This window comes from Serinus canaria, chromosome 1A (genome assembly GCF_022539315.1).
Source record: "Serinus canaria isolate serCan28SL12 chromosome 1A, serCan2020, whole genome shotgun sequence".
Lineage (NCBI taxonomy): Eukaryota > Metazoa > Chordata > Aves > Passeriformes > Fringillidae > Serinus > Serinus canaria.
The window spans coordinates 39,279,927-39,307,586 of NC_066314.1; the positions used below are offsets into that span (position 1 = coordinate 39,279,927).

At 38.0% G+C, this 27,660-nt stretch overlaps 1 protein-coding gene across 1 annotated transcript in view; it reads left to right on the top strand.

Moving 5' to 3' along the window:
• The window catches only part of TMTC2 (transmembrane O-mannosyltransferase targeting cadherins 2), a 242,120-nt gene that overhangs the window by 95,044 nt on the left and 119,416 nt on the right, over positions 1-27,660 (top strand). Inside the window, exon 2 of the mRNA XM_030238179.2 lies at positions 4,381-4,951. Within this exon, the coding sequence (XP_030094039.1) occupies positions 4,381-4,951 (571 nt within the window). The remainder of the gene's footprint in view (positions 1-4,380; positions 4,952-27,660) is intronic.

The window sequence follows — 27,660 nt, forward strand, 5'->3', positions numbered from 1 at the left end:
TATTTTCTGACTTTTACTTTATCCTGTCAATACAGACAATGTGTGTGTATGTATATATATAGTAGTCTGCAGGCAAGTATGACAAGCTCTACTTCCCTGCTTTCTGACCACCACCTGCCTAACAACCTGTAAGTAGTCTGGAGGATTTCCTTAGCTGCTGTATGTTTTGGGGATGTGAAGCTGTTTGTACTCATCAAGCAGGCTCTTGGCTGTGTTTTCAGTTTTGTTGTCTATATAAATAACATATAGTCCTGAAAGCATCCTCAGGGTGTCTCATTAATATCCACTCTAAAAATACCCTAGGGTATTTTCCCATTGCTATTCAAGAAAAAAGCACTAAATTAATACTGTTTAAAAATTACTGAGGAAAAACGACGATGAACCTCCATGTTCAACGTTGCCAGTCCATCACTGACTATCTATTTTTATGTGAGAGATGTCTGGTCAATGGCTTCCTGCATGCACAGTTGGGAATTTCCCTTTTCCTTTAAAATATGTTGTCTACTTCAAATGCTGATGGTAATTTTCAGCATATGGGGACCATTAGCAATATTGAAGCTGGATATAAGGCTTAACTCGTTAAATCACTTTAGAATGTCACATCTGTTTTTTTACCCTAGTGTTAACACCTGGATCAGTTTAACACCAGCACAGAAGTTTAGGACATATATAATTTTGAAAACATCTGGAACTTTTTTTGTGGGTGTATGCATGTATATGTGCACGTGTGAATATATCTCTGGCATTTTTAGGTTTGATGAATAAAATCTCAGTGAGTCGTGCTCAAGGTGTGTACTGACCTGTGGCAAATATGTGATTTATGGCAGGAAGCAGAAGCATTGTTTCAAGTGGATTAGAAATTATGATTTTGTCTTTACAATTTTTTTGTCTTTCTTCAGCTTTCTGTTTCTGAAGAACTGATCTTGAAAGGAATAAGACTGAATCTTATTCCTTTCCTTCCCCCTGCCCCCAGCATGTCCATTTGTTGGATACTGAATAAGATAGCCCATTCTCCTGGGATGTGTGAAATGGGCAGGCATTGCAAAGTGAAGAAAGTAAGTTCCCTGCCCGAGTGTGCAGCCCTGTTGAGAGGCTGCTTGGAAGTAAAATGCCACTTGTGTTGGAATTTTGAGAAAAGACTTTCTTGGGTGACCTGCTGCCTTTTAGCAAGAGCAGAGTTTGCAGCTCTGGTGAAGAATGATGAGTTGCTTCTCTTATGCCCTTTAGCAAAATTGGACTAATTTGCAGGACATAACCTCAAGGTATACTGTAAGTGAAGCTGGAAGCAAGGCTAATACAGCGTTTTGTAATTTCCTTTTTCCCAGAGTCTCTTCCAGAGCCAGCAATTAATATAATTTTCTATCTGCAGAGAGTGAGTGTGGCTGCTAGCACAGGAGGCTTTACTGGAGAGAAGCTGGCACTGCTGCCAGAGTGTAAGGTGGTGTTGGTTTCAGAATTTCTGGAGACCAAGCAGGGTAAATGGCTTGGTGATTCAGTAACTAGAGAAAAAGCAGCGCCTTGCCCCAGCCAGGAGCCAGGGCAGCCCAAACCCTGGGCATTGGGCACTTCCCTGGGGACAAGGACGGGCTGAGATACAGGTTCAGCTCAGCAAGACCCATGTTAGGGCAGGGCCTGGGGAGCTGAAGATTGGCCCTGCTGAGGTGTCCCTGGGACAGAGGCTGATGGCCTTGGGAGGCTCACATGGGATCCTGGGCAGCCCTGGGGAAAGCTTTGGAGACCTGACATGAGGTCCTGGGACTGTGGGCAGGGTGTGGGAACCTCGGGAAGGGGGTCAGGCTGTCAAGGCTCATTAATGCCCTTGGAACCATATGGAAACCATACAGAAACAAATTCTAACTTAATTTTAAATATTGATCTGTAGAAAATACAGCATTTGATGTGACTAAACACTGAGTAAGGTGGAACTGTCAGCTTCTGTATGCTTCATGCAGATGGGCAGGTACTAGAATCTGTTGCATTTGCATGTGCAAGAAACTAGGAGTGTTATAGAATTGCCTGCTGAAATCTGTACCCTGAAATCTGATCTGTTTGATCAATACTGTATCTTTAGGACTTCCTTTTGATTATTTGTTGCGTGTAGGGCTTTTTTTGTTGTATGTTTCTTTGTTTTAATTTTTAATATGGACAGTTCTAAATGAAAAAGGATCAAGCATGCATGAAATTTGTTGCTGAAACTGTGAATAAGATTTGACTGAATTAATGCCCTTGGAATGTACACTAGGTTTCTTTATGATACTAACAGTTTACTTTTGGCGGGGATGAGTTCGATATGAGTGTCTGCTGCATGAAAACTATCACCTTAGAGAGAAGGAAAATAAATACTAAAAACTACCATTTCCTGGGAATCCCCTGGGAACTGTCTGGGCTCTTTGTAGAAGAATGCTTTGCCGTGGAGGAGGGTGGTTGTGCTGGCAATGTTGTTGCCACTTACTTTTTTATTGTTTCCCCAAGAACAGACACTTTTGCAGTTCAGGGTTTCAACTCTAAATCCTGACATCTGATAGCCATTCTTAGCCTTTGGGAGCCTGTCATCTAATATATTATGTTTTTCTCAGAGAAAGAACTCTTTCTTGCCTGACACCTGCGTTCTTTTTTCCAAATTCCTAGGCTTCTGATAGCGGTTCTGAGAGTTATGCTACAAATGGAAATCACAACTAGAGGAATTAGGTTTCAAGAAAGGACAACACAGAAGGACAAGATAAATAATGTGGAAACAACGATCTTGTTTTCCTCCAGTGTTCTTTTGTGACTTGCCTAAAATGAGAAAAATGTGTGTGGGGTTGGGAAAACAAATACAGGCAACCTGATCCAGTGCATAAGCAGAAGTCAAAATGAAAATTTTAAATATTCTAAAAGCATCATCAGATCTTTAAAGGATTTAAACTGACCTCTCTATAACCTCTGTGGGCTCAGAGACAAAAGGACATGCTGAGAGGAAGCGTGTCTGAAAGCATTACAGCAGGATGCTCTGGACAATGGAAATGCTGAGCTGTGTGGTATTTGGAGTATTTGCATGGAGATTCTGTGGTGCACTATATCAGTTTTGAGCATTTTTCTTCCCAGAACAAGACAACATTCCTGAAATGAATACCACAAAAAAAAAGGGGGGGAGGGATTTGCTCACAGGTTCTAAGGAAATGGAGAATGTGACGGGAGCCTTGGAATATGAATTAGTCATGCATTTTAAATGTGGGCTTGAGTTTCACACCTTTTTTCCCTTCCTTGTCTGAATTGAAAAATTATTAATTTTTCAATTCAGACAGAGGGTATTTATTGGTAAGGCAGATAGAGATTTTGAAGAGAGAATGAGATAAAAATCATCTCTCTTATTTGGTTTTTTTGAATAGAAGAGTCTCGAGCTGGCTGGATTCTTAATTACCCTAATAAAATAAATGTTAAATGAGTTAAGCTCAGGAGTAACAACAATGCATCTTTAAATAATTGCTTAAATACAAGTAACTAATTAAATTCTAGTCATCTCTTTGCACTAAGCAGGTCTCACACCTTCTCCCACTGCATAAATCTAAATGCAAATCTCTGGATTTGTGCAAACACTACAGGAGACAGATTTTTACAGTAACGAATTAGACTTGGAGACTGCTAATGGCTGGCATGAGTTCTTGCCAGTGTGGTTGTAAGCATAAATGCTGAAAGCTGCAGCATTTTTTTTTTAATCAAGCTGGCAGACTTGAGTTAATAAGCTAATACAATGTAAAAATGGTTCTTTTCCCTCAATTGGAAATGCAAGAAATTTAAAAAGAAAGTGTTTTTTCATATGTGAAATATTCTGCTGCCTGTCTTCTGCAAAGTGTTGTCAGTCAAAATATGCACAAGACAATTATACAAGGCCCTGTCCAGAAGCAGAAAATTACACACTCCTAACAACTTCTATATTTATTGTTTACCCATGTTAGCAAAATCCATTCCAAAATCTAAATTAAAATTTCAGTATAAAAGGACAGTTGGGGTTTTAGTTCTGATATACTGGAGGATCCATTGTTTCAACAATAATGTTTGCAAGATTTTCATATTTCTTTCACATTTTAATTATAACTCATCAAATCTTAACAGATTATTCCTGGGTTAGGTTCAGAAGAATGTCACGGAAGGGTGTTCTAATTTAACAGAAATGGTGTAATGTCTGTTTCTAATGTTTTAAAAGCCAATTTATATGGAAATTTTGCTCTAGAAGGAAGTCAATAGATATGTAGTTTTTTAACACCGCCTGTTAAAATTCAAAACTTGAAGCAGCACTCAAGCAATGCCTTATTTTCTTGTACAGTGTGATTGCATTTTCACAGCCTTTCATTTGTAGCCATTTTCTAGTGTTAAAATAAAGTTTTTATTTGTCTTTTGTAGTCGAGCTATCAAGACAAACCAGGACCTTTTACCCGAGACGCCGTGGATCCATATCTTCTACAATGACTTTTGGGGGACGCTGCTTACTCACAGTGGGAGCCACAAGTCCTACAGACCTCTCTGCACACTTTCCTTCCGCATTAACCACGCTGTTGGGGGAATGGACCCATGGGGCTACCACCTTGTAAATGTCCTCTTACATGCTGCAGTCACTGGCCTTTTCACAAACTTCTCCAGGATTCTCTTTGGCGATGGGTACTGGACCTTGATAGCGGGCCTGCTGTTTGCATCTCATCCCATCCACACGGAAGCCGTGGCAGGGATTGTAGGGAGGGCAGATATTGGAGCCTGCCTCTTCTTTCTGCTTTCCCTCATGTGTTATGTGAAGCACTGCTCTACCAGAGGTTCCTCACCGAGTACTTGGGGCTGGATCTTGGGAGCAGGGCTGTGTGCAGGATGCAGCATGCTGTGGAAGGAGCAAGGAGTGACGGTTCTGGCCATTTCAGCCGTGTACGATATCTTTGTATTTCATCGACTGAAAATGCATCAGATCATTTCTGCTTTATACAAGGTGAGTCTCCTTTGCTGTAAGCTATTTGTGAGGCACCATCCACTGTTAAGCAGGTGCTAAATGTGTTTTTGAGTACACAGTAATTCTTGGTAGTTTAGTTGACTCTCAGAAATAAGATCAGATGTTTAATTCTGAAAGAACACTTCAAGAGCTTTAGTGTGGTCTTTTTACATTTTGTTTAAACAATGTGTTATTAGCCATTGCTATTACTTGATGCTGGGGATGGGTTTTTTCAATTACTTTCCTTACTTCCAGCAGCTCCGTCATTCTGTTTACTGTCATGCACTGGATATTTGAGTCGAGCACTGGATATCTGACTGCCTTTTGCAAAGAATTCATTCATGCTCTTATCTTCTTGTATCTTGCAAACTCAGCTTAGTTTGATCAGGCGTGCGAGTTCGGCAGCTGATATCATCAGCTTTGCTCCCTGAGGCAAAGATAAAACTCTTATTGTTCTAGTTTAACAGAGATGCATAGGACTTGGTGCATGCCTTTGACACGTATTTTTTTCTTCACCTAGGATTATTGCCTCAATAAAATAAGTATTTCCAATTTTTTAACTTCTTCCCCAGAACAAACGAATAAAATAAGCCAACAAAAAACTCACCAAATCCCCTAGCTTCCCACTCACAGGACTGTGTGTATTTTAGTGGTACCCAGAAACCCCAGTTTAAAATCAAGAGTCCTTTACAGCATTTGCTGTACAAATGAGTAAGCTGAGTATACATAATTTTCTTTACAGTGAAATGACTATCTTTCAGAAAAATACTCTCTTGACAAAAGGGCAACAGTGTTTCATTTGGACGTGTGTTGTCACATTTTTTAGGAGATGTAGATTGCAAAAATGTATTTTGTTTCATTGCTTTGCTTATCTCAAACACCTTGCTTTGACAATTTTGTTTTCTTTTCCAAATGAATTGAAAAGAAATTGTAGTTTTTGATTAAGCAGTGATAATTTCTGTTTGTACAGACTATTTAGCTGGAATATAAAAGGAAAATAGTAAGCCACCTAGTCACTTGTGGTTTCCTCTTAAACTGTTGTAAGGTGTTAACTTAGTTAATATGCTCTTTTCTGGAAAAATGGAAAAGGAAAGAATAATTATATATATATATATATATATCCACACACATACACACACACACACACACACACACACACGCACACATATATATATATATATATATATATACACACACATATATTTGGGGTTTTTTACTCATGTATAATGACATATGTAAGACATCTGAATGTCAGTACCCATATACTGTATGGTACATTGTGCATTTAGCACTAAACAGAAACAAGCAGGAAAGTGATTAAGTTGTTCCATTTATTTTTTCCTTAAAGTACATCTGCAGCAGCAGCAGGCTTTATACTGAAAGGCACAAAGATGAGACTTTTTCGAGTGCTTCAAGGAGTTTAGTAAATAACTCAAGTATTACCCTATTCTATCCTATTAAACAGTCATAAAAACATTCATATGATAGAAAATTCTGAACATCTAGAAAGTTTTTATTGTTAAACACTCATTACTCAAACCCAAAATCTTTACAGATGTTTCTGATGGACTTTTAATTGAGAAAAGCTTTTTCTTGCCTTTTTCCTCCTTTTCCACACCAAGGCTAGAATAAAATTGGTCCAGAGGAGACCTGAATGACACAGGGGAAATCCAAGCTTCCACATCCTAACTTTTTGAACCCAAGGTCTCTTTTACTAGGTGTGGAACTCTACATTTGAATGCCTGGCTTGTGAGGTTTTTTTTGCACAGAGTTGCCTTGGACAGAAAGCCGATGTCTTTGAAAATTTATTTTTTCATCTATAATTCTAGAAATAGTAATTCTAAGTTTTGTAAATTACAGACCTTTGTGTAGATTTTATCTTTGCTGGAGACAGTTTTATGGGGAGAGACTACAGTGAATGAAAATATGAATATTTTAATTAATTGGCCAGGAATGCATTTTTTAATTCACTAAATTACTAGGCTGCACGTGTCTTGCATACATGTTCAGGCTGAGTGCTGCTCAGCCTGAAAAAATGGGAAAGAATTGTGTCCACATACCTGTTCTGGAATTTGTTCTTCATGTTTTCCTAGTGCAATACTGGGAGAGGGCAGCTTCAGGAGAAGGGGGAAGAAAAAGACATCAAAAAAGTCAGTGGAGGAAAAAGTTGCAGTCTTTTGCAGTGTAATGGAGGCCAAAAGTGTAGGATGGGGCCAAGGAAAAAAAGAAAATAATTTAAAAGTTGGTTAGCTCAAGCCTGTACTACCTAAGTAAGCAGTAATGGAATGCTCTGTAATGGAACTGTACCTTTCAGTCTGCCTAACCTTTAGCTCTGCCCTGTCCAGCTGAGCTGATATAGCTGTTTCCTAGGCTGTGCTGCAAACTGAACTGAGAGGAAATGCAGGTAAAAAAATAACCTTTAAACACCGCACCCCTCACCCCAAATATTCCAGATACTTCTTTTAGGAGTTACTTTAAAGCTGGATCAGTTCAGTTCTATTCAGTCCTTGTCATTGTCCTACAAATAGCTGTACTGATTAGCAGTGAGAGGAAAGATGCAGTGTGGGCACAGAAACAAGGGATGGAGAGAGATGGATTTGGGGGAGTGGCTGGTTAAGGACCTGGGCTGGTATTCTGCCAGACTGTGGCTTTCAGCTTTGAAAAACGATGACATTTTCCAGAATATACTACTGGGGAAACTGAGGCACAATTATTTATGTTTAAGGAATAATGAAACTACTGGCCATCTTCAGGATGGTCAGTCAAGGATGAACGTGTACAAGCAGCTTGAAGAATGCTCCAGTTGATGGTAGCTGATGGTATTGTGTGACAAGCCTATTTTTTCTCCATTGCATTCTTATCTTTGGGCCAAATATCCAGTGGTAAAAAATGATGGCTACAAGCAAGCCAGTAATCATGTGCATCCTGATTTGTCACATCAAGAACGTGAAAACATCCCGGTGTAAATTGAGTAGACTGGTAGGGCTTCTAAACAAGGTAGCTGCAAAGCTGGACCACTAGCTGAGCAGATTAATGCTGCCCCTTATTTAGAAGCTATTCTTGAGCTATCTTAAAAATTTATGTTGTAGACACTTATTAAACGATCCAGCTCTTTTCTCTGTCATCTGTGTATTGGTTATTTCAGTAGAACTTGGCTGCTGCTTTTTTTTCTGCTGCCAGGTCTTGTATTCCTGTCTGCCTGTGATGCTTTCACTCTGGCTGGAAAAGTTGTCAGTCTGGACTCCATTTCATTTGGTTAGCTCTGTTTTATTCTGATTGACTGACAAGAAGGTATTCACTGTCTTTGAGTCAGAAGATTTTGATAGAATTGTATTTATTGCAAATCATAAATGAGTTGTCTGAAATGAGAGTAATTGAAAAAGTGATGTTCTGCTGGGGTAAAGTATTCACTGTGGAAGTAAGTGGGACTTTCATTTCATTTTTCAGGATTCTAGACCTTGAGTAATTTCCAGTGTAAGTTGCATAGCAGGTATGCAGATTGATTGAGTTGTCAGGTGTGATAGGCATCAGAGATTGTACCTGTCAGCAGCTGGAGTTGTGCAAGTTAAACCACCAGAGGTGTAGGACTGGAAGGGGGAACTTGAATGTGGGAGAGAACTGTGATCAAGTTTGTTATTGTTATATACAGAAAATGTGCAAATACAGAGGCTTAATTGTTTTGTACTTAAAATATTCAGCTTGAGTGCAGAAGCATTAATCAACAGTCTTCTGTCCAATTAATAGTACAAAACTAATACAAACCCTGCTGTGCTGCTCTTTTTTCATCTTGTGGGGTTTTTAGGTTTTCTTTTGTTTGCTTGGTTTTTCGTTTTTTGGGTTTTTTTAAGTGTTAGTGGATCTGAATAACATTATCAGTTAAAAAGATGGACAAATGCATTTAAAGCTAATTTTTAATATTACAGTTATGATAAAGTATTTATTGCTCTGTGGCATATGTATGCAGATTGCTGTACAGAAATAACTAAACCAGATGTAACTTCTACTAATGTTGCACTGCTACAATACAGTAAAATTTAACAGATCAACATATTGTTAGTACAGGGAGATTGTTATACCAAAATAAGAAATCTATCTTTTCCCATCATGTGTTTGATTAAAATCTCCCTCCAGGAGGTCTGTCTCACATGTGGAATTAGTTATTGGTGTCTATAGCTTAACATGAACCACAAATTGGATTGCAGGATGCATAATCTAGCCTCCTGTGCTATTATACTAGTACTGGTTTTGTAAAAGGCAATTTTATTGGAGGCCTGTATTTTACTTAAGGTAATGATGTAAACCTGGGCCTCCATGGATGACGTGGTCAACCACCAAACCATGTTTTATAAAACTCTGCTTTCTTTTATGGTCTTGGAATGGCCTTAGTTGTGGGTGATATGCTGCTGGGTATTAGATAAAGCTACTGATTTTTAAGAGCACTCTAAATTTCAAGTAGGCCACTTTCTGCATTCTTTAGTCTTTGACATTGCTACTTTTAGAACTATTGTGCTTTGAAAAGCAATGTCAAAACAAAATGCTGCTCTTGATTTAAATTTGCAGTTTTATCCTTTTCTTCTGAGGAGCTCTAAAGCCTTAGTAAAGTAGTAGTCAGTGTTGCTTATTGCTCATCTCTTCTCCCTTTGCAAGTTATGCTGTTTTGCAGTAATGTTTCATTGTTATTTAAAATCCGACTTGATGGTTTATTTTCTGCTCATTTTCCACCATCTAAGGAATTTATTATGCTGAACTTACCCAGAGGTCTTGATATTTTGGCACAACTGATTGGAAACCTATTATTTTTTAAGTTATTTCTCTTTTGGGTGGGCATGGTCCAGTTTTGTCTCCACGTCTTTGAAGTATGGTATTTACAGTGCTTAGACTCTTAGGGCAGTAGCTACTCCCTTGCAGGACAGACTTCATCCTTGGAGTCAGATATTTAGTAAATATGCTTTTCATAGAGACTGCTTTTATTCCAGTTAAAAATAATAAATAAGTTACAGCTTCAAAACATGACCTGACCTTTCATGGGGTTCATTTTGCCTAACAAGAGTCACATATTCAAGTGCACTGAGCTGTTTCATATTGCATTTGTGGGCTGGCTAACCCTTAGCATTTCAAGAACTCTGGAAGAGACTGGGGGCTCCATTGCCAGCTGGGGCCCTGTTTATCCCTAGCATCTCTCACTCTGCAGTAGTCAGCTGGGGGTTAATTTTCCTGTCAGCTTTAAGGCTGTACAAAATACTGAAAACGGTGAGATGAATGTGCCTGCGCATACATTGCTCATATTTAGGGATGAGCCAGCCTGATGCTTTTCTCTTCACTCTGCTGGATGGCAACAGCATGAGGCCTGTGTGGTCTTGACCATCACTACCCCTACCAGATATTTCCAGGAAGAAATAAGCTTTTTCCAGTTTACTTCTCCCTTGACAATTTCAAGTAGCTAATACTGCTGTTTCCTGTAGTTCCCACAGCTCCTTGCTGCTTTTCTCTTTGATCCTGAAATAAGAAAAGCAAGATTGGCCTCCACTGTCTTCTCAGAGATATTGATCTCCTGCAGGTCCCTGTGATGCTGGTGGAGTGGTACTGAATTGGACATCAATATGTATAAATAGCTCTTGTTTCCTGAAAATATTTTCATGGGGTGATTTAAATCACTGGAACAGATCACATATGACAGAAGTACAGCATCTTAAGGCAAATTTATCAGAGTTGTATCTTGTGAAAAATGAAAAATCGTGAGGCGTCTTGCTGAAGTTGCTGACACTGGCATAATACAGATTATATTTTAATATTTAATCTGTAACGTCTTCATTGGAATTGCCACTAAAATCCCTATTACATTTATCTATCCACTTGAAGTCTACACTAATATTTAGGAGCCTGTATTTGAGAATACTTCTCTAGAAGGATGAAAAAGGCCAAGTTTTCTTTAATAAATAAGTAAATAAAAAAAGAGAGATGGCTCCTCATATTTACAGGACTGTGGAACACCTTCAATTTACCAGAGAGGTTAGTTTGCCAGAGAAAGGTTGTTACTCTCTTCAGTCCTGCATAAGATTATTCTGCATGGTAGCATACAAAGTGTGTGTGTTGCTCCATTCTTCCCTGTTGTGGTTTAACCTCAGCCCCATACAGCTACTGGCTCACACCCTCCCCTTAGGCTGGGGAAGGGGAAAACTCAGAGATTGATATAAAGGTGGCTTGACAGGTAAAGCAAAAGCTGTGTGTGCAAACAAAGCAAGGAATTTGTTCACTGTTTTCCGTGGGTAGGAAGGTGTTCAGCCATGTCCAGGAGGGCAGGGCTCTGTCATGCAGTGCCCTTGGGAAGACAGACACCATCACTCAGAATATCTGCCCCTTCCTGCTTTTTCCCATAGCTTTAAATGCTGAGCATGATGTCTTGTGTCTGAAACATCCCAGTGATCAGCTGTCCTGGCTGTGCCCCTCACAGCTCCTCGCTGGTGGGGCAGTGTGAGGGGTAGAAAGTGCCTTGATGCTGTGTGAGCACTGCTCAGCAAGAGCTAAAACACCCCGGGACATCAACACTGTTTCCAGCACAAATCCAAAACAAGCCCCATTCCAACCACTATGAAGAAAATTAACTCTATCCCAGACAAAACCACAGTGTATTCTCCCTGGCTTAAAAGGGATCTCTTTAAGAGGGACAAGGTAAGAAAGTTTCCACAAGCTTTGCATAGTTTCTGTTAGCACTTATTTTTCATTCTGAGTTTACATGCCAATTACTGACATCAACAGCATGACTTTTTCATGGTGGATTTTAATTACAGGGTATTGGGGGGCTCACTTCTTTTGACTCTACAAAATCTTTGCAACTAATACAAATCAGAAAATGTTACTCTCCTAATTTGAATGTTTTCATGATATTTAAGGAATCAGTCAAAAGCACCAAGCTTATCATATTGTCTAACAGCTGGATTTCAGAATATTAGGCATTATTACAGACATAGGTTTTTCTTCATCTTAGTGACTAGGTAGCTCCTTAATTGAAGAAACTCTGTAAAACTTTTTCCCCAGAAGCTGAAAACATTCCTGTTTAAGACATCAGTATTAAAGAACAGTTAAATTTCATGCTTTTTTGTATGGTTAGTCCATGCTTAATACATAAATGTATTTTATGCTGTGATAAGGGACTTGGGTTTCTGCAATCTTTGAGGGATAAGAAATATGTGTAGCTTTGGCCTATCTTCAGTTTTCCATTTGTTCACTGGCTAGAAAGCCATGTTCCTTTCCCCTCTGGCTCTCCTTCTCCCATGGGTCAGTTGACCAGGTACTGGCCACAGAATGGGAAAAACACCATACAGTGCTAAAGCTCAGTGGTGTTTTAATGAGTTAAACATTTCCTGGTGTAATTCCTTTTGTGCAGATTTGCCTCAGGAATTATGCCTTTCTGCTTAAACCTGGTTTAGTGCCATGGTTTGAATGCATGCATTCATAGTTGTGTTCCTCAGGTATGGCCATGTTTGTTAAATGCCACACAGAAAGTTTAAACCTGTGCCTGTGTGTTCAATCATAAGTACTTTGGATTGGCCTCTTAATGTCATGTTTAGGCACCTAAATGTTCTGGTTTGATGAAGTGTGGAATGCTTGCAGCTCCTGGCAAGGTTTACCTAATGAATCCATTGCACTTGGTCAATCACAGGTAAATAGCAAGCTAACCCTCTTGCTCCCAGAAGTCAGGGCATACAATAATAGTGTCAGAAGAGGAAAAACCTCAATCAGAATCAGATAGATCAGGGAGCAGGTGCAGCTTCTGGATGCTCTGAGTTCTGACTTCAGCAGTTTGTTTCAGCACCTGGGGCAAGATAAGGCTGCTCAGAGTGTGAAGGTCAAGCTCCTGATTTTTTGAGCATCTTAACTGTGGTCATCCAAATTTCAGCACTGTAGTCCTTTGACAGCATTGCCCAAATCTATTCTGTAGAGCTGCATTCTCAGTTGTGTTCCTAGAGTCCTGCCCAAGAGAGAGCCATTCCTGGTACGTGAACATGAGCTCTGCTTCCAAACCTGGGAGAACTTCTTTTGAAGGGACAGAGCCATACACAAATACTGAGCCACAAGGGAGAATTTTTCTGAAGTTAGGTTTAATTTTGAACTTTCTGGCTTATGCTAATTTTTATTTAAATTGTAATGATTTAATGATTACATACATGCTTTTTCTTAGTGAGTGGTTCTAGACATTAACTTATGTAGACAGTTACAATATTAAAAAGGGGGGAAGTACAAGTGTATGAGATTTACAGTGGAAACAGCCAGTGGTAAAAGACAGCAAACATTCTTTGGCATATTTACTGGAGGAACTGAACAATATTTTTTACCTATTGCATTTATTTTTTTTTCCACCTGCAGTGTAGATTAGGTATGGGGAGGGAAGGAACTTATGCTTGCAATTTTGTAGCTGTCTTTATGGGTCAGTTACTGTGAGGTGAATTTTCCAGCCTCACTAACCTTGAATGTCACTTATAAAAGAGAAGAATCTCTTGATACTGTGGGTAGTCCTCACTGGGAGAAAGGGAAAACAAAATATGTTTTATTCTTGAGTTTCTAGGAAACAAATTGAAAGTGCGCATGTGGAAATTATGTTAAAAATTATCCAGAAGGTTTTGGGGGAAGGGAGAGAGAATTTTTGTGCTTGGTATTTAAATGCCAGGTAGAACATATGTACCTTTTTATGATCAGAACTGTAAGACTTTCAAACACATACACAGATTTTTTTTTTAAGGCTGTAGATTTGATTAGGTTGTACAAAAGTCAGAGCTTCTGTGACATTTAATCACCCAAATCTTGTTTTTCTCAGTGACAATAAAATATGGAAATAAATTCCCATAGCAACAAAGTCTTCAAAGTGAGTGTAGGGACATACTGAATTAATAAAGGCAATGAGGGAGCAAGGGAAAAGAAGGGGTAGAATTGTACTGAGTCTCTCTAAATTCTTCCTCTCCCAGAAAACAGAACTTTGGGGTTTATGGATATATTTTTTTGCATGTTTTAGTCTGCATGTTTTAAAAGTATCCTGGGCAGCTTGTATTGCTGTAGAGTGCAATGAAGAGATTGCAGCAAGAGCAGTGTTCATTTAGCAGGGATTTTGGGATTATGGTTTATTCCTAAAATATATGTTTATTATAGGTCTATCTCTATACTTGGAAACTTTTCTCTTTAAAACATTATTAAAAGTAGCAAAACATCACCACAAAATAGGCCTCACAAGTTTCAAAAGAGAAGAAATGCCTATTTTTTAAACTTTAATTCTTGCTTCTTTTGACCATTTCATGTGTAGCGTTTTTGGCTGTTTGTAATTTGAAATCTGTGGAAAGTCAGCATTAGCGATTTTATGGAGTAATTTTTCTTTGTTTCTTTGTTTAAGCAATTCCATTGTTACCTCTTCTGATCTGAGCTGTTGGCCAAGAACCTGGTAGTTGAGAGTATGGATTGAAAGATACCAGGTTCCATGAATATGCAATCCTGTTTAGTTTTAAAGAAAATCCCAAGGATCATTTCTTCCAGGACAAAAATTACCCAACTATGTATCTTTATCCCAGTTCAAAACATCTTTCATCTAGAAGGTACCTGCTTAATATATATTTTTACCTTGCTTTCTTTGCATATCTTCTGATCTCTTACTGATTCACACATGTATAATACCATACCAGCCCAACCCTCCCCACACTAAGCTAGAAAAGAAAGAAAATCTCACCAAAAAATAAAATTTAAAAATTCCCTCAAAACAAACAAAAAAACCCCAACCACACCCCCTCCATGTAACTTTGTTCTGGTAGTGATATTTTTGCTTGGAAGAGTGTAATTAATTTTTTCAGTCAACTTCTGTAAAAGCTGGCTAACTTTAGGGACCTTGGTACAGTCTACAAAAATGGATTTAAAGGCAAGGTTAGTGGGTATGGCCCTTGGCTGCATCATACTAGACTGACACTAGTGCACAAAGTTTGAGGCTGGCCAGATGGTACATATCTGCTACTTTTATAATTTGACCTAAGTTTTTATGAGCCCTCTCTTTGTCAAGACACCTTGTAGTGAAAATAAATTAGCACTATTGTCATCTCAGGCCTTTCAAAATAAAAAGGAAGTGTAAATAATTTAGAGGTAAACTTTGGAAAGTTTTAATTTGCTTTGTGTTTTGCAAATCTGTAGAATAAATCTTTTCAGGATTTCATCTCTAATACTGAAGTTTGAAAAAAGGAAAGAAAAATTCCTTACTTGCTCAGAATTGTGCATCTTACTCGATGTTATGATACTCTCAGATAAAACTATGTCCTGGCTGCAGTTGTGGCAGATTACTTGATAGCTCTAATCCTACTTCTTACTTGCAGTTACACTTTAGGTACTATATGTAACCCAAATTTTTTGGGAAAAAAAAAAAAAAAAAGGACCAGGCACAATTAATACCTATTTCTATTTTAATTATTGGTTCGGTAGGTCTGTGTTGATGTATTTTGAAGATGTGGTTTCTAAATGCAACTTGAATGGATTTAAAAAAGATTTTTTTTTTTAATTTTCAGACCAGAAAATTGTTTTCACTCCAGCATAGACCACGATACATATGGTACTATGTTAGCTGTAGATCCTATTAAATAACCATTTCTGCCTTGGCACTGCCCTGTTCATGGTATGGCGTGTTGTCAGCAGTCTGTGGTTGCACTGAAACAAAAAGAGTTGATGTGTCCCTGTGCTCTCAGGTTGGTCTCCAAGGCTCTGAAATACCCAGATGGCTCCTCTGTGCTCTGATAATTACCCCTGGCATCAGTAGGTGAAATACTGAAGATACAGGTGTCAGGGTAGCTGACACTGTTAATCTGCCTGACTCATTTGTGAGTGCAGATCTACATCCACTAAGGACGTGGTATGTCTGTGTAAGAGCTTCCTGGCATAGATATCTCCTTCAGTTATAGCCTGGTTTTCTAATGGAAATGAATTCAGTCTGAGACTAAAATCCTACTCTAAAGCAGCAGAGATTTATTAGTTGATTTATTAATGAAGACAGTGCTCTTTGACTTAGTCCGTATTGCTCAGTGTTTCTAGCTTCAGGTCTATACCAGTCTTAATTAAAATGTTTGGTTTTGTCCCTGTGATATATAGAATGAAAGAATTTCAGTGCCTGCTTCAGTCCAAGTCTCTGCTGAAATTATAAGGAAAAAAGGGAGAAAGTAAAGGTGGAAAAAAAGTGCATTGAAGTTGAGTGTATGAAAATTTGGGAACCTGTACAGGTCAAATAGCTCTGTATTAATCAGCAGAATTGTTCTTATCAGCCAGATGATATAGCTCCTTTCCTTTGTCCCTATTGCACGCAGTATTTGTACTTTTTCTTGTAAATTTTGGCAGAGAAATGAAAAGAGAAATTTTAGGAAATCTTTTTTGATGCGTGACCTTCCATTCCATGGCATTGGTGGTTAGCAACCAACGTACTGCCTCCATGGGGTAATAAATTCATGTTTTAATACAGTTACTTGTTTTGCTTGTAGTGTAGCAGACAGCTTCAAACCCTCAGGGAGAGCTTTATAAATCCATCTGTCAGGTGTACTGCTTTGCTGTTTCATCCTCTGGGCATGGTTACAGTATTTTGATTAAATGTTATATTACTATGATACACAAATAATTTAAAATGCTAGTATTTTTTCTAAAAAAAAGGTATTTGAAAGAACCCCAAATGTATGTGTCTGAAAATGCAGGCTTAACCTTTTTGTGAGTCCCAAAGCCATACTGCTTCTCATCAACAGACTTCTTCCAAGCCTGTCAGCATGAAGAGATGCAGCGAAATGGCTCCAAAATTTTCTAACTAGAAATACTAGAAGTCTTTTTTAAGGGAAGCTAACTTTTCTGTGCATTAAAGGAAATAAGTGATTTTTTTTTTTCCTCACCCCCCCTCCCACTATAAGTAGTTGCGAAAATTTAAGTCTGTCATGTTTTCTATATGTATTTTTTTGGAAAACTGATATATTCTGCCAGTAGCTGGCTGCTGCAGCCAATTGTTAATTCCAGAAATACAAACTCCTTGTGAAAGCCTCCTTAGGTGTAAGTGCCCTGGCAGCCAGGTGGCCCAACCCTGTCCTGGGGCCATCAGGCACAGCATCACCAGCCAGGGGATTGCCCCACTCTGCTCTGCACTGGGGCAGCCTCCCCTCCAATGCTGGGGCCAGGTTTGGGTGCCACTGTATAAGAAAGATCTTTAACTATTAGAGAGCATCCAAAGGATGGCAACAAAGATGATGAAGAGCCTTGAGTGAAGCCATGAGGAGCAGCAGAAGTCACTTGGTCTGTTCAGCCTGGAGGAGACCGAGGGGAGACCTCACTGCAGTTACACCTTCCTCATGATGGGGAGAGGAGGGGCAGGCACTGATCTCTTCTCTGGGGTGCCCAGTGACAGGACCTGAGGGAATGGCCTCTAGCTTTGTCAAGGGAAGTTTAGGCTGGATATCAGAAAAAGTTCTTTACCCAGAGGGTGCTTGGGCACTGGAGCAGGCTCCCTGGGGAAGTGGTGACAGCACCAAGCCTGACAGAGTTCAAGAAGTGTTTGGACAACAGGCACATGGTGTGACTCTGGGGATGGTTCTGTGCAGGGCTAAGAGGTGATATTGATGCTTGTGGGTCCCTTCCCATATGTGGGTCCCCACAGCACATTCTGTGGTTCTGTACATTGTCCTTTTACTAGAACAGAGGGTCTGAAAAGGGTAGGGGTTTTTGTTTTGCTTTTGACATACTATATTCAACCCCTGTGCCTCCTTGTGCCTTGCCCATCTGCTGCAATTTTTATGATGCCAAATGTTTCTTTAACAGGTGCTCTGTTGAGCTCAAATACACATTTGGAACTGGAAGGGGAACCCAATTTTTATGATGTGCAATTTCAAAGTGGCTTTAAGAAATCAGAGTGATTTGCTTCTGAGAAATTGTAATCTAAAACTAATGATCACAGATGTTCACTCAGGTATAAGAAATAATTACCATACCTAAAGTCAGGATACAGCTTTGCCATTCCTGTCTTCCACTTAATGCTTCAAAGTATTGCTAACTCCTGCTATTAACTGTTACTTCAGAAGACTGCCCTTGGGATTGCATTAAAGAGGGTTTATAGTCCTGTGTTTCATGAGGATATATGCAACCATTTAGGAACTACAACCAAAAATTGCTTAGAAATATGGATATGAAAATTTGTTTGAAGAAAGTTCTAGTTAATGCAGGGGATATTTTTTGAAAAAAGGACAACTGTGTAAAGAAAATTTGGGTGGTGGTGTTGCAAAATAAAAGCCAGATGTTAGAAGAGGAATAATTTAAAGATTTCAGTTATGAAAGCATGTCCTGCCATATCTTCCTGAAGATAAGGATCAGTGAATTCAACCTGAATATATATCTGTTTGCTGTGGTAGGAGAGAAACTGTCATTGAAATAGATTTGTGGGCTGTGTCATTTTGCCATAATGCAAGAATGAAGTAATTTTTTGGTATATAACATTTTTATATTTAAAAGCCAAACCTTTTTTTCAGAATTTTCTACACATGAGATAATTATGGGTAAAAAAAGTTAGAAACCAGACAAAACCAGCATAAAATTGTGGGCTAGATGCTTTTAATTTTTTTTTTTTTTTTTTTTTTTTTTTTAGTAAATTGTGGGCTAGATGCTTTTAATTTTTTTTTTTTTTTCTGGGAAACCAGAAAAAAAAGCAAGTTTAGCATAATGACAACAGTTCACCGTTAATTTGTAAATAATTGAATAATATAAATATAATTCTTGAAGGGACCTTCTTTCATGTTCCCTAGCAAGGAATGAACCTCTTATACCACGTTGTCAGAATATTCCTTCAAATGGAAGATGGAAGCCTTTTATAAGGTGTGAACAGAGCCAGATTGGAAAGGTTCATTATCAGGAGGGGAAAAAAATAGATGAATTGTGGAAGTGGAATGTGTTCCTAATTCGTAATCTGATATCTTAAGATCTTGTCTTTACCTTCATGCTTTGTTAGAAGAAGCATGTCCTATGAAAATGTCAATCTTAAGGAAAGAGAGGTGTAAATACACGATATCTGTAGAAGCTTATTAGAAGATATGTCAGTTCAGACTCTGTCATAAACACACAGCAGATCAGGCCAAGATGTGAACAAGACTTTTATTTAACTGGTTTCTGCTAAACAGCTCTTTGCTTTAGAACAACAATACAGGCCAAACCTGAACATTATTAAATCATATGTGCCAAGACTGTAAATTTCCCATAGAAGGCTTTCTTTTAGGAAAGACAAAACCCAATTGCTCTCATGTTAGCTCTGTACTGTCCCAAGGACCCAACTCTTTATTCTTTAGAGTGATCAATGATAACCTAAAGCAAAAAAGTTTCAAGTCTTATCTAAATATATAATCTTTAAAATTCCAGCAAGGAAATGAAGCAGGAAAAAATCACTGAACCTGAAAGATCTGCTAATTGCCGATATATCTCTCAACCATGTGAAGAGTTACTTTGTCAGTAAGACTGAACAGTATGTGTGTTGCTCTCTAGGTCTAGTAGAGTGTCCTATTAGAAACAAGGGTTTAAAAATGTGTATTTGACCAATCTTTATCCTGTGAACTATTATATAGGGAAATGTTAACAACTGATTAGAATGCCTAGACAATTGAATGACAGAAGATTTTTTTGAATTCGGGGGGTAAGCTGAAGAACTTTCAACATATTTTAATATTTTATTGTTTATCTCTGGATATAAGCAACTTCTCAGAAAGTTATGCTGCCATGTCTCTCCCCTGTCAAGTAAACAATCATAAAAACATGTGTGAAGCACCAGGAGATTCTCACTTCCTCCACCTGTCAATCCTAAAAGGGAAAATATCGTCCCTCAAAATTAGTAAATGATGTGATATATTTTTACAGAAAGCTGAAACCTTCTGTCTTATGAACTACATTTTGTATGATACCACTTCAAAACCAAACTTGTCAGTCTGAAGGTAACATCATTAATGAAAGTTGATCAGTCATTATTTTTGTAATGCAGTCTTGAGACCCCAGGGCACTTCTCAATTAGCAAGCAAGGATAAAGCTTGTTGAGATCTACCTCACAGAGACAGCTTAAGAAAATCTCAGTGGCAAAAGATAAGCTGATAGTTCTAGTGTCTAATCTGTAAGGGCAAATGTGACTGCTGGTAGCACATTTCAGGCTACATGAACCAGGAAAGTGCCATCCTGTCAGCCCAGCACTGTAAGGGGTACCAGGATGTCTGTCACAATCATTGGGGGCTCCAGGAATCAAGGGAATGGGCTGGTTCAGCAGCAGAATTCCTTGTGTGGAGGGACCAGGGGGCAACATATTTAGAAGCTTTCTTCTAACACATTTTGGATGCCAAGTACTGGAAGCAGGTAATTTGCTATGGGTCAGAGAAACAGAAAGATATTAAACTCCATGTTTGGCAGTTACAGGTGATTACCATAAGTGTGCTTCCTTCTGAGTATCTTCTATTTCTAATTCTTCTAGTTTGTACTCTAGAAGGAATTTAATTTTAAAACTGTTCCTGATAAAACTTTGAACTTGGAAATTTTAGACATCTCAGTGTTAACTTCTCCCTACCTATTCAACAAAATCTTTTTAATATTTTCTTCCCAGTATCCTCCTAAAGTGGCCTTGACAAACGGATGTTAGTTCCAAATTTACTTCTAGAATTTATAGCCTAGCTATAAATGTTTAGGCCAAAATTTAGCAGAGATCATAAAGTGACAGAAAATAGGTTTGATATTCCTTAACTATAAATAAAATTTGCTAATTTTCTATCTCACGGAAGATCTTTAGCAAGTTAACAGTCTCTGGATGCTGTTGTCTCAGAAAGTTGTTTTAGTGTAAACTTATTTTTAAAGACATAAAGATGCATTAATATGCTTGGAATTTCTGTCCAACTTTCTACTTACTTACTTTAGTATCCATCAGTCAAGGAGAAGCCAATTTGACAGGGGAACAATGTTCTCAAAGGTGAAGCACTTAAAGGCTTCATTAAAATTGTAATAGGAATAGAGAAAAGTCAAGCTTCCCTGAGAGAAAAATAATTCAGGAGCATTTATTTAGATACCATAAATGCAAGTAGCAGCAACATATTCTGAGTTCTGTATCAGGCATGAAGCCTCTTGCCATGGTGTGTGCATTCAGGGCAAAGCAGGGGTCATTAATGCTAATGTTTGCAAACTAATTGTGTGTAGATGGCTTACAACTTTGTTTGTTTTTTTTGTGCTCCTCCAGAAATACATAAGCTTTATGCTGATACATACTTCTGCTCCACAAGGACAGAAGTAGAGAGATATTCTGTTGAAACATCGAAGTTGAAAAGAAAATTTTCTTTCAGTCCTCTCACTGATAATCAAAGCCTTCCTCATTCAAAATATTCAGAAACAAGTAACTGAATAGGATTTGTCAATTCAAGTTCAGTCTGGGTTTATTTGTTTTGTTTTGTTTTTGTTTTTATTTTGTAAGGCGATGTTCAAAACTGACTAGTCCTCTCTGTATGGACCTGTGCTCACTATGACCCAAGTCATGTGATATTCTCTTAGAATTTTCCTTTCTCTTGCTTTTGAATGGGAATTCCAAACCAATAGTCAGTGTACAGTTTTGGGCAAAGATTGAATCCTATGCATGTACATGAAAGTTAATTTCATACATTATGAAGAGCCATGCTTATCAGTTAGCTGAAAGATTCTCCAGTTTGTGACCAAAGTTTTAAATACTTACAGGAGCTATTAAAAATCTTCTTTAGGTCTTCTAGTATTTATGAATCATTATATAAAGTAGTGATACTTAATCTTTAGTTTGACAGAGTCACTTAATCCTTTGGTTTTTCCAGTCTACTTAAAAATGTTACCAAGATGATAATTAGCAATTGTCCCCCCCCACTTTTTTTCCTTTCTTTGTAATGTTTAAGACAGAATATTCTCTGTGGCTACTTGATCAAAGTTCTCAATCCTTTTTAGGTTTTCTAAAGCTACTTCAGAGCTTTCAAATAAAATGTGTTTCTTTGTGCTTTGAAAATAAAATAAGTGGCAGTAGTTGCAGGAAATGCTTCTTGAAAATGGCTGGCAGTTTTTAAATTCTTTATTATTTTAGAACAATGTATTTAATTTTGCTTTGTTTTCTTAATAGTTATAGAAGCTTTTGTCAATTCTAAAAATGTGATGTGGAAAGGGCAAAATAATGTGACTACTGTTCTTGTAGCTGGTTATAACAAAAATTTACCAGAAAAAGGAATGTTTATCTCACAGGGCAGTGCTACAAAGTATAGATTTTCCCCTGAGGAATCTGACAATATTTGCCTTTTCCCCTTCTCTGCTTTAATATCTCTATTAAAATACTTCCCATGTGCCAACACGCATTAAACTGCTTTGGCAAGATAAGGATTTTTAAGAATGTAAGGTTCTGTCAGCTTCTACCTTTGACCCATTATTACCCTGGACAAGTTCATTATTCCATCTAGATTATTTTTCTGTGGATCAGGAATGATAATAGTAGACTGTTGCCATGCTTTCCACAAGTAGCTATGCTCTAAAAAGCTTAATTTCTACAGGCTGGTTTGCTATAAGTTTATTTATATGTTTTTGGAAGTAAATGGCATTTATGGTGTAGATGCCTCTTTCTTGAAAGATGTACTCTATTGGGTTTTAGGTTTCAACTTTTGTAAAGTTTCTAAGAGACCAGCAATTTTAGAAGACATCTCTTTTGTTTATGAGATTCTTTTACTGAGAAATTTTCCAAATAGGCCTTAATCAGAAAAAAGACATATGGAATATTTGGTCTTAAAATTTTGGAGATTAATTTGTGTCAAGAAAAGGCGTGGTGTTGGAAGAATTTCAGAGTATGATAATTTTGTCTAATGGTAAAAATGAAACTTTTGAATTTGTAATTTTACACTTTAAATTAAACTCTATTATAAGAGTTGTTTAGTAATTTTTCTCATCTACCTCTCTTTCAGATTGCATTAAGCCTTTCATTCCTTCAAGGGGAATGTCAATTAAACTAAATGGTAGATCTTCCCCTTCTTTTATGTAGGTTTACTGTTTCAGGCTCCAGTCAGATTTGTCAAATTGTATAAATTACAATGACCATGAAGAAAGCAGTGTAAAGACTGGAAATACAGTAGTCTTTAGAGAATGTGATTTGCATATATATATACTGTATTTTTGGAGGAAATATCTGTGCTAATCATTCATGCTTTCATGCTAAGTTTCTATTCATGCTTTATCTGCTGCACTGGCCATGTAGCATTGCAAGAACCTGTTCTATCTCCATACTTCTGTCAACAGGTCTTGCAGTTATTCATCAACAGTTCACTCTTTGCTGGAGCTGTGTTAGTTTGGCACAGTGGAGGTTTTCTCTTGGAGTGGTGGTTGTTTCCCACCTGTACAGGTCCTTGCTGCTCTGCAGACCTGGGCCCTCAGTGGGCCAGATGCCTGTTATGCCAGATGTGCAATCCATTAGGAATTTGCACTGCCACATTTCACACGTCCTTAACAAAAGATTTCTGTGAAATAGCATGGCTGTTGGCCACCTGGGACAAGGCAAAAATCCAAGGAGGTGCCCAAAGCAAAAGGTCAGATTCTACAGATTTGCCCAGTACCTCCCCTGCTGCTTCCCTCCTCCTGCTCTGTGTATGAGTGCTGCACCTGATAAAGCATCACCCAGCATTTCCCAGCAGGGTCATGAATCCTGAAAGCCTATCAGGAAATGATTGACAACTTGATGGAAGTGCCTTGGCTCAGCCATGATGGGCAAACCAGGCAGAATTCCCATTAGACATATTTATCTAGGAATTAATACAATTACTTTAATCCACTGGACAAGTTGTCTAATCTTATAGGTCAACAGAGAACAAGATGTCTTTAATAATGTCAGTGTTGGCAATGGAACTAACACATACTTATGGTTTTCAATCATTGTGGAAAAATTGTGTGGGGTCAGACGATCACTTTCTAAATAATTTCTGAAATTTTTTAAACTTTAGGTTTTCATGCAAGACTGTGTTTAATGTGTACAAAGTGCTTGTATATGATGTAGGAAAAAACATGTCTACCTTGGCTTTAAGTTATCCATGAAAGTATTTCCTTGATAGTAGGGTCTTACAATAAATTTTTGGAAGACAGCAATATTTTGTACAAGCTCTTTCTAGTTGGCCCGTGGCTGTACAAAGCAGGATCTAATATGGACATGAGAAGGTAAAAAAAGCTCAGCTAATTCCTAAAAAGGCTTTACATTCCCATATGTATATGTTACATTTTCCAGGCTCATATTCCTATTTTAGCTTTGTTTCCAGGGTAAAGAATTGTATGAATTGTCTATCATAGTGTCTATGAACAGTGCTCTGTGGCCAAGTACCATGTGCACAACTCTGTCTAGGTAAAAAGGTGGGCTCAGCACAGTCCCAGGAGGTTTGGCTTGGGAGAGATACTGGCTGGTCAGTCTCTAAGCAGAGAGATGCTGCTTTGCAAAGTGCAACTCTTGTGGACATTCAGTAACTTTCTGTGTTTTCATATCGAGCGTAGGTTAACTGTACAGCATGTTCTCACCTCATGTTCTTCATCATGTGTTTGTTTTTCTAGGTGCAGTGGAGGAATGTGGGGTAACTTTGAGATCAGTTATATGTTGGGTGAATGATTGGGACGGTTCTGATTTTTCAGTTGTTCACGTCCTCCTAATATCTTCTTTTTTTATGGGCAGTACTGTTGAAAAGGTGTGGTTATGGCTGTGTAAACAGCAATTAGACATATCCAGTAATACTTTTTTTTTCAGTCTCTTTACAATTCAGATGTACAGACCAGTGAAGGCTTAGGGGAAACTTTTGACTTTGGATAAGATAAAGACGATTAGCCAACCAAAAATATCTCCAAGTAGCTTCCTTCATTCTTCATTTATTTATCCACCCCAAAAGCTAAGCTTGGATTTTTTTAAAGCTGTTTAACCTTCTTTGGACCCTGCTGGAAATTTTCAGGCTTATCCCTAAGCAGGTAATGTTAATGAAACGATGAAGGTTGTTAATTCACAAAAGGAGATCACTTTGTGTAAGCTGATGGGTTTTGTCAGTTGGAAACTATCATGGTCAGCTAAAGAACAGTTGCTTTATTCAACCAGATAAATTTACAATTGCAATGGTAAAAAAAAAAAAAAAAAAACAAAAACCACCAAAACCCCCCAAATCAATGAAAAAAAATTTGTAGTCTCTTTAGGTGTTGTGGAGATCGTTTGCCTAGCAGAATGGGAAAGCTCTTAAGTATTTATTCTAGTAGCTCATCCAGCAATTCCTGCCAATTCACTGCTTGTGTGCTCTCTCTGCCTTCAGTATCTGAAATTGTTCTTCAGTCTAAAACAGTATGATCTACCAAAAATGTCACTGTGCTAAACATCTCATCTTTAGTCCACTTACCAGCCCATTTCTTTCAGGAGGAGTTGTTTCACTATCACACACAGCCTTGCAAAGCTCCTTCTGCCTTGTCATGCTTACTGCTGCCCTGTCCTGCTCTTCCCTTACTCCTTGCCAATCTTCAGACAGAAGAGCTGTCCCAGCTGGGTGCTCAAGAGAGAGTTTGGGTTGGGACAGCTGGTGGGAAGGGTGAGGAGAGAAGAGGGGTCAGAATTGCACTGGGAATTAAGGTGGGCATGAGCGGAAGAGCTGGGACTGACGTGGGAGGGTGAGGAGGGAAAGAGCAGTTTGCTGGAGCAAGCTTTTAGATCCTGCTTTGCTCAACTGGAGAAAAGACAACAGGTCTCAGGAGCAAGTTCCTGTACTTTGTCCTAACCCCACCCATGTTTTGTTCAGTAACATTTCTTATTTTTCAGGATATCCTTCCTGAAAAGTTTTGCAATACCATTTGAAAAACCTGTTAAACTACTGGTAAAAAGTTTTACTAGGTATGTGAAGAGAAATTAATTAAATATTATCAAAAAATAGTATGTACATTTAATCTTGGTACAGTGATCCCCAACCATGTACTTGATGCTTTTTCAACTTAGCAACTTTTTGGTGGGTTTTTTGTTTGTTTGTTTGTTTTTCACTTCACTGACAGAGTTTTGGAATTGCTGATGGTTTTTTTTCTGATCATAATCATTTTGCATGTTCTCACAGTCTGCAATCCAAAATGCAGTTACTGTGCAGAGGAAAACAAGCATAATGTGGTTATAGATTTATTATTTTCTGAGATTTTCAGTGGTTTTACAGATAACTTAGCAGATATATCCTGGCTGGTCTGGTAGTTCTAAAGACATTTGAAAGACACACCTTCAAGCCAGAAGGATTGAAAACTGGTTCATTATGATTTAACTTTGATTTTTAGAGTATATAAAATCACATTGCTGAGCCAAAGGAAACAATTTTCCCTCCCATCTGTTTTGGGATGGAGGGAGAATTGTCAGCCTGTCAAATTATTTTAATCTGAAGAATTTTGATTAAAATTTGGAAAGACCTTGCACATTTTCAGTTGGTGTAAACACAGCCACAATGACACGTTCAGGACTGCAAATGTCTTTTCTTATGTGGAAACCTTTACTGTGGCAGAGGCAAAATAAAGTTTCGGAGGACTTAAAGCATACCATTCTTCAAAATATGTTCCTCGCTTGATTTTAAAAACTTCTTTTCTTCAGCAATCAATACTCTATTTAAAACATTTATTAAAACAAGCTGAAATGGTCTTTCTTTTTTTTTTTTTTTCTCAACTCTTCCATTAATGTCTGGCACAAACAGTTGAACAGAGGGGTTGCATAATGACACCTAATATGTTTATACTTGAAAGAGCAGTATTTAAAGTGCTCAGTCATGTGGATCTGTCCAGAGCAAGAACTCAGTCACAGCATAAAGGGTTTTAGGGGTCACATTTTTAACATTCCTCATATAAATACATCAAAGCTCAAGAATTTCAAGAACAACCCAAATTCTTTATGCTTCAACACACTGATGGATCTTAAGAAAAACCAATATGCCAGTTCTCCATTTTTTTTTTCTTTTTTTGATTGAAGGAGGGACATTTGCAGGAAAACAAAGATCCTTGTGCAGTGGTGCAAGTTAACTTAAGCATTAGCTAGATGGTATTGAAACGTGCTTGTGCAGAGGTGTCAGAGAGCCTTGTCTGGAACAAAGTCTTTGTTAAGTGAAATTTCTAGAATAAAGTGTCTCTTAGCTACTGATTTTCCTTTTCTACCCATACTTATATATCCTTAAGTCTTCATCTGGATATGTTTTTCCTTAAAACATGCTCTCAATTTCACAAGCCTTTTTCTATTCACTATGTATGTTGTCACAGAAAGACAACATAAGATAAACAATGCTGAAATTTTTGCTAGCCATATTGTATTTTTTGATTTTTATTTATTTTCAGAATTTGGAAGTCTGTATTTTAACACACAGAGGAAAACCTTTTCTTTGTCACTTTTCTAGGCTATAGCTATGGGAGGGACAGCATGCTTAGTGTTAATATTACGTTTTAAAATATAAATTCTACATGAATTGCAGTTGTGGGATAAAAGAAAATTTATCTTCTAAGAAGTTAGCAAATGTTGTAGCAATAGTAGCTGCATCATCAGAAAAGGTTAGATACTACCCTTCTGTGAATCCACTACTGTCTGGCTTTGTAAATAATAGGGAAATATTCAAGAGACAGACTGGCCTAAAATACAGCTTTCAGGTAGCTTCAGGGTAAAAAAGAACAAATTAGGGCATTCAAAAAACAAAGCTCAGGCATTTTCTACT